The sequence below is a fragment of the Pinus tabuliformis genome, chromosome 3_2 (genome assembly GCF_031772625.1).
Source record: "Pinus tabuliformis cultivar Carrire ecotype Pingquan chromosome 3_2, CPIR1, whole genome shotgun sequence".
NCBI classification, from domain to species: domain Eukaryota; kingdom Viridiplantae; phylum Streptophyta; class Pinopsida; order Pinales; family Pinaceae; genus Pinus; species Pinus tabuliformis.
The window spans coordinates 1,123,459,471-1,123,472,417 of NC_142302.1; the positions used below are offsets into that span (position 1 = coordinate 1,123,459,471).

The following is a 12,947-nucleotide window of genomic DNA, read 5'->3' on the forward strand; positions in this document are numbered from 1 at the left end:
TATTTACATGAGATTGACAGTAAAAAGTAGAAATGTGGACACGACACTGAAAAGATCAGCATGCGAACAAAAGATGCCAACTAGTCAAACATTGCTCAGATCTGCAGCCAAGATAATGGAGTACTGACATCTTGATCTTCCTTTCCGCCCATGAGCTTGCTTCTAACTTCAAGGAATGCTTTAACGAAGTCAATGTTATTGTTCAATCCCCTAGTTTTCATACAATCCTTAGCTATTCTTTGAGGTCTAGCATAATACGTCACATTCCTGGCCATATAAGAATATGAAACCACTGTGGCCATGGGAAACTTATAAAGCAACCATAAACAAATGTATTGCTGGCAACAAAACTCACTTCTTTTAATCTTGAATTAAAAGCTTGATGAATTGCTACATCGGCGCAGTCCGTAATCTTCCAAAGAATTGTTTGTTGGCAAAATGCCCACACTATGATCTGTGCTACTAAGTGATACCGTATCATCATCCACCCCAAGCATGGCAAGGGTGAGATGGGTTTGTATATCATGCCCCCCCTGATTTTCTACAATGTCATCCTCATCTGAAGTATCCATATCCTTGATCATTGTATTCTGGCACCACGCCCAGTCAGTCCTCTCATCTTCTCCTTGTAGTAGTTTTAAAATCTGCCATTAATCATATCTTGGTATTAAAGAGTAAGCAGAGATGAACAGATGTGGTTAACATAGAGTGTTTTATAGCTAAAAGAAAATGTAAGAGAAATTGCACCCTAAAGTAATTTTTGCAGGTAAAGAATACCCTCAAAAAACACACGAGGTAGTAAAAACAAGCCCCTGAAGCATATAGAAATGAATAGAGGAAGATAAATTACTCGGCTCATGCAAGGACGGTAATGAGATGTTTCCCTTAGACAAAGCGTAGCAGCAAGCATCATTCTATGCATTTCATTTGTATCATAAACATTTTGCAAACATTTGTCAGCAAGACTTTCCATATTCCCATCCTGTAAGAGTGGTCTTGCCTGGTTTCAACATTTACAGAAGGTTAAACATGAGCCCCTAATAAGGATAATCAATATAAATAAACATGAAGAAGAGAGTCAACTGTAAAAACCAGGACTTACCCACATAATCAGGCTTTCTTGACCCTTGGGACTTGCTGTATCAATTGGCTTCCTTCCAGTTATTAGCTCAAGAAGGACCACACCAAATGCATACACATCCGTCTTCTCATTAACCTTTCCATAAACAAAGTATTCTGGAGCAAGATACCTGTCAAACTACAATCACAATTAGTGAATTTACAAATTGGATAGCTTTAATATGAAAATGGCCAATCGAAACTGGGAAGATGCTTACATACCCAAATGTTCCTAAAACATCGCTGCAAGTGATATATGAAGATGTTGGTGCCCACCTTGCTAGCCCAAAATCTGACAACTATTATAATAACACGCACATTAATTCTGTTGAAATTTTTCATTAGTGCAGAATTCCAAGTTTCAGTTTACAAGTCTAGATCACTAAGATCTCTTCAAATACTGAATTGTGCAATTTAGTCTTGATTCTTCTTGCAGTAAAAAGATTTATACCTGTGGTTCAAACTCTTCAGAAAGCAAGATATTGGAAGACTTTACATCTCCATGAATGACAGATTGAGAAAATCCATTATGCAAGTAATCTAATGCTTCAGCAACTCCTACAGCCACTTTTAATCGCACTTTCCAAGGAAGTATTGGCTTTTCCTCTCCTCCTGAAAAATATATACATAGTCAATAGCTAGGACTATAATCAAATCTCAGAAAAGAGAAAATGAAAGACCCTGCCATACAATACATAACACTATGATGCTTAAAACGTACTACTGCTTAATATTTCTACACGATTTCATGATTCTTAAAATGCAATACTATTGAGTATATACCATGGAGATTCTCTTCAAGGTTTCCTCTAGATACAAAATTATACACCAGAAGGCGGTTAAGGCCTTCTGCACAGTAACCGATAAGTGTAATGACATGGTTGTGCTTCAATAGAGTAAGAATCTCAACTTCAGAAAGAAGCTCTTGCTCTGTTTTGGATGATGAATTCGAGATTTTCACTGCCACCGATTGTCCATCAGGAAGAAATCCTCTGTACACCTTACTGCAGCCTCCTCTTCCTATAAAATTCCCTGCAAGAATAAGGATGTTACATAATTGAATTGAGTTCACAAGGTTAATATACATTTCAAGGGAAATTTCCCATTCAAAACAGAAGCACAGAAATGAAAAACTCCATGAGGAAAACTACAAATGCAACCTGTTGAAAAACCAGAAGTAGCAGATTGCAACTCCTGATATGTAAAATGCCTGCAGGTTTTACTTTGACAAAGGAACTCTAATCTCCTTGCCAAACAATTTTCTTCTCGATCAGAATCATTCTGCTGACTGCAAGGAAACCCTTCTTCTTTAGAGCATGCTTCAATTGGTGCTACCTCATTTGAAGACCGAGCTTCATGTTCATAGTTGCAAACCTTCTGCATAATCTGTCCTTTCAAATGAAGCTCTCCAGTTGCCTGTGTAAGCCTATTTGGCAACTGTAGTGCCCATTCAACTACAGATGTTTGTTTTGATGTAGACTGTGGAGTAGGAAACTTGGTCAGTGAATCGGCTCCACGTAAGAGGGGCCATCCAGGTACTGATTCTCCTTTCTCTGTAATCAGTCCCGAAGTCGCCCTTTTGGGAACCTTTTGGTTAAGAACTACCCACTACTAACCAGTTCTCATGGATGCCATAACAAAAGGGAGAAGCATGCCAAGGAAAATGGCATGAGTAAAGAAGAAATTGAAAAGGAGATTTATGAGTTGAAGGAGAGATTCAACATAGTCAAAATGAGGCTTGAAAGAGAATACCAAAGGTAGAGATGGGACCTAAGGAAGAAGGCCAAATTACTTGTCAGAAAAAAGATTTTAAGAGGAAGACCCCTAAAGCTAGAAAGCTAGGGAGGAAGATGAAGCACCTGTTGAGCCTAAAGTTGAATTAGTTCACTATTTTGAACCAGAGCAGGGAATAGTCCTTGATGATGAGGAAGATGTTGAAGAGAGACTATCAGAGAGTCTCATGGACTGCATAAAGAGTTCAAATCAACATATGGATTTGTTGATAGAAGATATGGTGGAAAAAGCATCATAACAGTAGAGGGAGCTACACAAAGAGGATGTCGATGAGACAATAAATGAAAGTCTCATGGGAGGTTAGCTAGAAGTGCTCGTAACATATATACCATATGGGGCTAAAGATCTTGGTGATTATGATACTGATGCTATGTGTATAGATGCAGATGATAAGGATTTTCAAGAGCGACAATCATTCATAGTTGTCATAAGAATATAAGAAAGAGAAGGAGTACCTTCCTAAAGCATGGAAGGAAGACAAAATTTGATGTTGGAGGCATCAGAAGAGGCCAGGTAACCTTTTATTTTTAAAATTGGTGAATTTTATGTGAATGCATGCTTTGCATGTGAGGAGAATGGACAACTGGTCCAAAAGGAGAACGAGAGCACTAAATTGATCCAAGAAATCCAAATTGAGGTAGTAGATGCTAGACAATCCTCAAGGAAGGATGAGTTTCCAAAAGGAAAAAACAATGCATAATGAAGCCAAGATAACCTTGCAAGCAATTTTCAGAAGTGACCATGGATCCTAGCAGCCATGTGAAAGATGGATAACAAAACCAAGTTTATGTTAAGACAAGGAAGGAGGCAAAATTATCCCTCAAATGTCATTAAGGAGGAGGCCTTGAACAATCAAAGAATGCATCTATAAGAGAGAAATTGTAGAAGAGGGGATGAACAACATCATGATGCAATGTTCTTTAGAGATCGGTTGATCAATCCAAGGTTTAAGGATTGGCTTGAGTAACATTGTTCAAAGAATGCAATCAATAAGACAAAGGTGTCGAGCTTATTGCTGCAACTGGAGAGCTTGGTTCAACAACAAGAATTATGAATATTGGCACCCAAGGTATAGTACAATTAACCACAAAGAGAGACTCATTGTACTTAGTTGTAATATATAGACTGTTGTATAGACACTCTATATAACAGTGCAATTTGTCTTATAGCTTTACTAATTCTTTAGCAACAGTGCAATTTGTCTTCTTACCCTCCACAAGTCTTAACAATCAATTCTTCAATTATATGTTTAGCACCCTTCACTTGAAGATAGGATAATTCTTCCCATCAAGCTTAACGTTGGGTAGAGGGATGCTTTAAGATGAAGCTATCCTCCCCCTTGCTCAACAATTCTCTACAGATCTCAGAACAGAACCAAAGGTAATCTCAGGAACAGCGTACTATACTACTATGACAAAGAACCACAATTCTGAAAGAAACATCAGTTTGGTTAGGATCTTCAAACAGCTACCAAGGAATCAAGCAAATGCTGCTCTGCAATTCCAAGACTTCAAGTATCCAGATGCATTGCATTTCTCTATGGCACATCAATGCAATTAATTAAGCATAGAAATAACATCTCTATGTAGCGGCACTTAAAATATTACAAAAGGTGATCATTCACTGAGGTACATTCCAAAAAATATATAATTATTGTTGCCACATCATCCAGGTTTAGAATAATAATCTATTGGAATGGACACATTGATAAAAATTCCATTGTTGAGTTTGGGTTTGAGTTATTTCTTCCTCTAACTGCTCTCCAAAGCTAACTATTCAAACCAAGTCACCCTTCAATGACATACAACTCACAAGGTTCTCAAAGGCAGAAAAATCAAAAGCGTATAACAGTTAATATGTCCTTTACTGCTCCATTTTCAGGTGAAAGATTCTCAGTAATATAAACAGATCTTCCAATAGTCAACATGTAACAACAACCAAGAAAATATAGGAATCCACCAATAAACTATAATGCAAGGTCTTTTTTCTCTTTTCGAAAGGTTTCCATGAAAAACTTGTTCAAATTCATTTGTAGAGTAAGCACATAAAACGTTAATGTAATTAACCTTGAGCATGGAACATAATTCTTCTTAATCTCCATGATATTCAAGAATCAAACTCCAATGGCAGCATTGGCTTCAACACGTCTTCCTTTTATCCCTTCAAAGCTGCCATGGGTCATGATGGCTTGATCAATGATCGCATTCTCTTAAGACCAACAGTCTATACATAATTAGACTACAGTCTATACAACAGTCTATACAGACACTGTGTTCAATCCAGATTTTGATTACAAATACCATTGAGGCCATATGGTATCTCCAATTTTTCACATCATTGAGGTCATCAGTATCTCCAGTTTCAAACAGCATTCAGGCCACATTTGCTTCAAAGTGCTTACAAGTATTGTCAAACGGCAGTACATTCTAAATTTACTCATATTACACTTGAGAACTAGAACACATACCGCTTGAGAAGAGAGCTGCTGCCGCTTCAAGTACCTCAAGCTCAAACTAGTCTGTTGTTCTTTCTTGCATCAAAAGAACTGAGTACAATAAGAAACAAGTTCCATGAGTATAAAATCAACAAATACAAATGAATATTACATTTTTTATCATCACCCAACGAACAAGAACCAAACAAAACTCAAGTCTAAGGGAAGGTTTATCAACTTGATGTCGAAAGAAGTACCATGAACAGGTATACCCCATCTTCCGGAAAGAAATTGCAATCCCTGAGAAAAGAAATCATCTTATTGTCTACCACAGTACAGACTATCGACATCTGAGACAAAAATTCATTCCCAAGTAGTCCAAAGCACCTCATAGCAGTTTCTCTATTACAAATCAGACAATATTAATACAACAGATTTCTTGCCTCGAAAACTTTTCAGCAATAATAACTGTCAGCAATATACCAAAAGTGAGGAGAGAAAGAGATTGAGAACGGAATACAGGATTGGAGCATATTAAAGAAGTACCAACCAAGTGTAAAGCTAGGAAGAACTGAGATATTGAGACCTCAGAGGTTAAGGAACTAGTAGGTAACTGGTTTGTATTTTTTTTTAAATGTATACAAGATCTGATCAGCAAGATCTGATACGCTTAGGCCTAAATCAAGATCTGATCAGCAATAATAACTGTCGTAGAAATATTGGCAAAAGTTCAACTGCCAATATACATGAAATAAATGCCATATATATATGATTTGCATCGACTAAACGCTGTGGAGTAACATGATCTTGGTTGGAAAAAGGAGCATGTAGTGAAAAAGAAAGGTTGGAATATAAATCAGACCATTCAGTAAAGCAAATAAAATGATGTTTGGAACAGCAAGGGGCTATTAACAGCCATTCGCACTTTTTGCTTGGGAAGGGAAATCAAGAATTCTTCTATTTTTTCCCAAATCCACCTATTGGAAGATCCAGGCTCCATGTTTCCATAAGTCCAGATGCTGTATGTTTCCCATATACTTAAGGGCCCTACAACCCTATCTTTTGCCAATAAAAATAACTACTGCGCCACATTTTAGACAACACAAATCTAATATTTTTTAGCAGTCTGCATTTCTGGGTTTGTGAGAACAATTTGGAGCCACGGTTATATTTGCTTCCAAACCAATGGAAGCATTCAACGTTCACTGGCAAAGTGATTATCACCCCTGTTCCAACTGCAGAGGCATGAATCCACCTAATTTGGCCTTCCAGAACAACTGATAATCTGTAAAAACAAGACATATGAAGCCAACTTACCCTGGTTCAAAAGCCGGCTACAGATGGGCAGGACCTGCATAAAGGGGCCTAATTTCTCGCGCTCAGCCAACAATTCGGTCAAGTACCGACTGTTGTTGTTGTTGCTGCAGTGGCATGAGCCGTTCAAATCCAAGAAACAATGGATACCGAAACCAGAGAAGAATAAGCGGATTGAAATCTGAAAATGCAAGAATATCCCACCGAAACTGCTGCTGCTAGATTTGTGAACTAGGATGAAAAAACCTATTTCAAAACCATGTTTATACAGGGACCCAGGGAGCCATATACACCAAAACAGCGGGCTGAATCCGTCAAAACAGGGATCCTCCCTCGCTCCGCCCTCCATTTCAAAATAAATCTAACATCCCATGACCAAATCGACCCTCACAAACCACTCCCGGGACCAAATCGACCCTCACAAACCACTCCCAAACCAGAAAACCCAAACTGTAAATCAAAATGGGGGCGATTTTGATCAAATACGATTCCGCAAATATCAAAATGGGGCGATTTTGATCAAATACGATTCGGTTAGTTTATCCGCCCTGGGCTAAAATAAAAAAATAAATTAATTTTTAAATAAAATATGGGCTAATTATATAAAAAAAAAATTATTATTTTAATTAAAAATTCGTCCCATTAAAATATAAAAAGCCTTAAATTTCGCCTTTGGGCGATTATTCACCCCTAAAATTAACCTTGGAGATTTTTTTTTGGAAAACATGAGGTGTCAGGTGACCCTGATTTTCACCTCAGGTTTTCTGCATAAGGCTGCCAATCAGAGATTGGTTTTCAGGCTTATACATTTATTCTTTTTTTTTTTTTTCTTTTTTTCTTTTTTTTTTTTTCAAAAACCAAAGATTAGGCTGATGGAGGAGAAAAATCCTTCTCCACCAACCTGATTGCAGAATCTTCTTTAAACAACTTGACAAACTCTTCTTTTGAGAATGGCTTTTGGTAGATTTTCAAGCGATGGCCATTCACAATAAGAGGAGTATGAAATTCATCAATAGTTTTCACTCGAACTGCTCCATTGCTAAAGACTTCATCAATCTCATATGGCCCAAGCCAATGAGTTTGAAACTTTCCTTTGAAGTCTTTGAACTTTGAATCAAACAATAGATCCCAATCTCCTTTCTGAAACTTTCTTTCTTTGATATGATGATCATGCCATTTAGATCTTTGGTGCTGAACTAGATCGGTCCTTAGAATTGCATCTTGTCTTATTTCATCTAGCTCATTTAGCTGGTCCATTCTGTGTCTTTGAGCTTCTGAGAGGCTCATTCCCAATTGGACTGCCATCTTGAAGGTCTTGATTTGGAACTCAATGGGGAGCAGGACTTCCTTCCCATAAACAAGTTCATAGGGAGAATGTCCTGTTGTGTTCTTCCATGTAGTTCTATAGGCCCATAAGGCTTCAGGGAGCCTTTCCGCCCAATCTCTTCTATGAAGATGAACAGTCTTGGTGATAATGCCTTCAAGAACTTTATTGGTAGATTCCACTTGGCCATTGGATTGCGGATGGTAGGGAGTAGATGTTCTATGCTTGATCTTATATTCCTCCATCAGCTTCTCCATCAATTTAGATGTAAACTGGCTGCCCTGATCTGTCACAATTTCCCTTGGGACACCAAAACGAGTGAAAATATCCTCAAAAAGAAATTGAACAACTGAATTTTCAGTGGCAGAAGGCAATGCTTTTGCTTCTACCCACTTAGTAACATAATCAGTACAAACCAGTATATACTTCTTTTGCTTTGATGGTGGATTAATTGGTCCAACGAAATCTAGAGCCCACTTCTCAAAGGGTTCGATGCATACCTGAGGCTGTAGAGGCATTTCATTTGAAGGAGTTGGTTTCCCAACTCTTTGGCAGCTGTCACACCTTCTAACATACTGCTTTGCATCTTTAAAGAGAGAAGGCCAATAATATCCTAGAGAAAGGATTTTATAGGTTGTCCTCTTGTCAGCAAAGTGCCCGCCGCATGGTTCATCATGACATGCCTTAAGGATGTCAGGCATTTCATCTTCCCGAACACACCTTCTGATTATACAATCTGGCCCTGTTTTGAACAATTCATTAGAAATCCAAGAATAATGTGCACTCTCCTGAATGATTTTCCTTTTCTCATTAGGAAATAAGTGTAGAGGAAGCTTCCCTGTAACTAGATAATTAGCCATATCTGCATACCAAGGAGTCTTGGTAGTCACTGCAAACAAGTATTCATCTGGAAACTTATCTTCTACTAGAGAATCTTCATTAGTGTTTTGGATTCTAGACAAAAAATCAGCTACTGTGTTTTGTTTTCCAGGTCTATCTAACACAGTAATGTTGAATTCTTGTAAGAGTAAAAGCCATCTTGTAACTCTACCATTAGTGACAGGTTTGTTCATCAAATATCTTATGGCAGAGTGATCAGTATGGACAAAGGTTTCATAGCTGGTTATGTAGTGTCTAAACTTGTTGATTGCATGTACCACAGCTAAGAACTCTTTTTCTGTAACAGTATAATTTAACTCAGTGGGAGTCAAATTCTTACTTGTGTAATAAATGGCATAAGGGATCAAATCCTTTTGTCCCAAAACATCTCCTAGAGCTGTATCTGAAGCATCAGTAGAAATGTGGAAAGGGAGTTTCCAGTTTGGCCCCCTTAAGATGGGTGCTTCAGATATTCTAGTCTTTAAATCTTCAAAGGCAGATTGACACTCAGGATCCCATTTGAACTCACAGTCCTTGGTAAGCAATTTGAAAAGAGGGGATGCTATCTTAGTGAATTTTTCAATAAATCTTCTGTAATACCCAGTAAACCCAAGAAAACTCCTAACATCCTTTTGGCAATTTGGAACAGGTAACTTAGAGATGACTTCAACTTTGGATCTATCAACCTTAATCCCATCTCCTGAAATATGATGTCCTAAAACAATCCCTTCAGTAAACATCATAAAACACTTTTCATGACTTAAAGAAAGATTTGTTTCCTTACATCTTACCAGTACTTTTTCCAAATTTTCCAAAGCTTCTTCAAATGTATTACCATAAACTGTGAAATCGTCCATGTATACCTCTACACAATCATGAATCAGATCTGAAAAGATTCCTAGTACAACCCTTTGAAATGTAGCGGGTGCATTGCACAATCCAAAAGGGAGTACTCGGTACGCAAAAGTTCCCCAAGGACAAGTGAATGTGGTTTTGTCTTGATCTTCAGGTGCTACCTGAATTTGATTATACCCACTAAAACCATCCAAGAATGAGAAATACTTTTTACCTGCTAAAGTGTCTAGTACCTGATCAATAAAAGGTAGAGGGAAATGATCCTTTAAGGTTGCCTTGTTCAATTCTCGATAATCAATGCAAACTCTCCATTTACCATTCTTTTTGGGCACTATAACCAAGGGAGAAACCCATTGGCTATCTGAAATGGGGTAAATGAAGTTTACCTTGAGCAATTTCTGGAGTTCTTCTTTCACGATTTCCCTAAGGTTTGGATTCATCCTTCTTTGTGGTTGCCTAATGGGTCTGCTATTTTCTTCAATATAGATGTGATGAATACAAGTCTTAGGATCGATTCCTTTCATGTCAGTGTATTCCCATGCAAAGGCAATGGAATGTTTTTGCAACAGTTTGGTTAATTCTTCTTGCTGTGGTCTTCCCAAGTTTTTGTTAATGTTCAATGTTTTTCCTGGAAGGATTTCAACTGTAGAACTACCAAACTCTTCCATTGAGAAGAGAGACATCTGTCTAGAGGAGAGATATTCAATGTCTGCATCTAACTGAAACTGTGTAGAGTCATATTCTAAAGGTATTTCAAAATTTTCTAATGTATTTAGAATTTGACTATCCTCACTGATTTCAGAGATGGTTAGAACAGGTTGAATAGTATCCTCATCATCAACCCACTCATCTTCTCCTATTTCTGTTATTGCCTTTGCTGGAGGATACAAGTTGAATTTCTTGGTGGAATTACCATCCGATATATACATGTCCCTAGACCTACAACTTATGAAAGCATCAGCTGTGGCCAGCCAAGGTCTTCCTAAAATAAGAGGATGTCCTCCTAGATTGTTCTTGGGAGTTAAAATCATAAAATCAACTGGATATTCCCAAGAATCTAGAGAGACTGGAATATCTTCCAATACACCATCAGGTTTAATGATTGATCTATCTGCAAGTTGCAGTAAAGTAGGTGTAAAGAGAAGGTTAGGAAGCTTTAACTGATCCATGGTCTGTCTACTCATGATGTTGATCGCGGCTCCTAAGTCAATCAAAGTATTTGGGATTTCCACCCCATTAATATGAGTTTTGACAATAGGGCTACCGGGATCCACATATTTTTTCATGGTAATCTTACCCATCATTATGTCTGCAATTTTTCCAACTAGATGTATCCTTTTAGTATCTCTGGTTCTTTTTCCTGTTTTCTTCAAACTCAACTCCTTTATTGTTTTCGCTAGAATGGGAATTTCCTTAATGGCTTGTAACAAGGGGATCTTGATACAGACATTCTTCAATTCATCTAGGAAACTATAGTCAGGCACCCATATCTGCTTTTCCACCCCTTTGTCAATTTGCAATCTTTCAGGAAAAGGAGGTGTAACTAAAGGTGTAGGTTTCTCAACTATGGGAGTTGTAGAGGTTGATTCTTTTTCTTTTTCTTTTTGGATATTTTGGTTTTGAAGTGATACTTCAGAACCTTTATTGACTTTGAGAGATTCTTCCTCAGAAATGCTTGGTTGTTGAACACTTGTAGAAGGTTGATCTAAGATTCTACCTGATCTGAGTTGTACTTCATTGAGAGGAACAACCATATAGGTAGGGAATGGTTGACCTTCCATCATGTAAGCATTTTGAGGGTTCCTATTATTTGGATTTGGTAATGGCTGAGAGGGAAGCTGATTTGATTTCTGCTGGGATTGAAGTGATAGTTGAGAATTTTGATTTTGTGGAGGAGGTTGTTGTTGTTGAGGGTATGGCAATGATATTTGTTGACCTTGGTTTGGAAGTTGTGGAGCTTGCTGATTCTGAAATGATGGAGGATATTGATAGAATTGAGCAAATCTCCCATAAGGATTTTGCATGCTTTGCATCCATGCTTGAAAAGCATTTTGAGGTTGAGGCCAAGGTTGTTGCCAAGGATTCCAATTTGGTTGGGATTGAGAATTCATAGAGTTGTTAAACCCTTGATTCTGTTGTCCTTGCCAAGGTCTCCTTGCAATAAAACAGAGAGATTCAAGTGTATCTGGATCCTCTTGAAAGACTGCTTTGAGGCCAGGAATTGAAGGACAATCCTTGGTCTCATGAGTTTCTGAGCAAATTACACATGTTTCTACAACATGTGCATCTAAGGGACATTCCCTTAAAGCATGTTTCTTTCTACACTTCGGGCAAAAGATAGCCAAAGCCTCAGCTTCTGCTTTTTGTTTATTGTGAATCTTAAGGGTATCAAGTTGTTCACTAAGACTCCCTAAGATGTCAGTTTTAAATTCATCAAGCATACTGCCGATTTCAGCCCTACTCACTGATCCTGTTGCAGATTTATTTGCCCTAAGGAGAGAAGGATCTCTAGGCCCTTTTTGAGTTTTTGATTTGCCCCTTGAGAGATGGATACAGAGTTCTGCTATATCATTGAGTGAAAGTTGAGAAATATCCCCTTTCCCCATCATGTTTAAGATGTCTATCCATTCATCCCTAATGGCTTTTAATAAGAGGGCTTTTAAGGTCTCTTCATCCAAGGTACTCATTTTTGCTCTTTTCAAGTTATATTGAAATCTCTCAAGTAAATCTTCTAAGCTCTCATCTTCTTTTTGTATCATTTTAAAAACCTCGTCCTTGTGATTAGTAGGCATACAATAGTCCAAATACCTATCCAAAAATGTCTGTTTCATTTCATCCCAAGTCCTAATGGATTGAGTGAGTAACCCCATGAACCATTTCAAGGCTTGATCCTTCAGTGTTGAAGGGAACAATTTGAGTTTCTGGGAGTCATCCAGGTAGTCATAAGTTCGACACACCACTTCAAACTCAAATAAGAATGTTTCAGGGTCCTCAGTCCTTAACCCATGGAAGTTAGGGAGGACAGATGGTGATATGTTTTTCATGGTGGCTCGGGAATCCTCATTAACAATGGGAAACCCAAATGAATTATCCCCATCTCTATTTCCTCCTCCAAGGGGACCTCTTCCTCCATTATTGTTATTGTTGTTTCCTCCTCCTCCTCTACCTCTACCTCTACCCCTACCACCTCCTTCTTCATCTGCCATGATGATTCTCCTAGGGATTTCA

The 12,947-nt window shown here is 38.0% G+C and overlaps 1 protein-coding gene across 1 annotated transcript; it reads right to left on the bottom strand.

The window, feature by feature from the left end:
- Window positions 1-247: 247 nt before the first annotated feature.
- On the bottom strand, window positions 248-3,053 carry LOC149184628 (protein kinase STUNTED-like). Its single transcript, XM_089415400.1, has 7 exons — window positions 2,280-3,053; window positions 1,903-2,151; window positions 1,571-1,731; window positions 1,342-1,418; window positions 1,103-1,250; window positions 851-1,000; window positions 248-644 (listed from the first exon to the last, which is right to left on the bottom strand). Exons 1-7 carry the CDS (start codon window positions 2,500-2,502, stop codon window positions 372-374), a joined length of 1,281 nt encoding a protein of 426 aa, XP_089271526.1. The 5' UTR covers window positions 2,503-3,053; the 3' UTR covers window positions 248-371.
- Window positions 3,054-12,947: the final 9,894 nt, after the last annotated feature.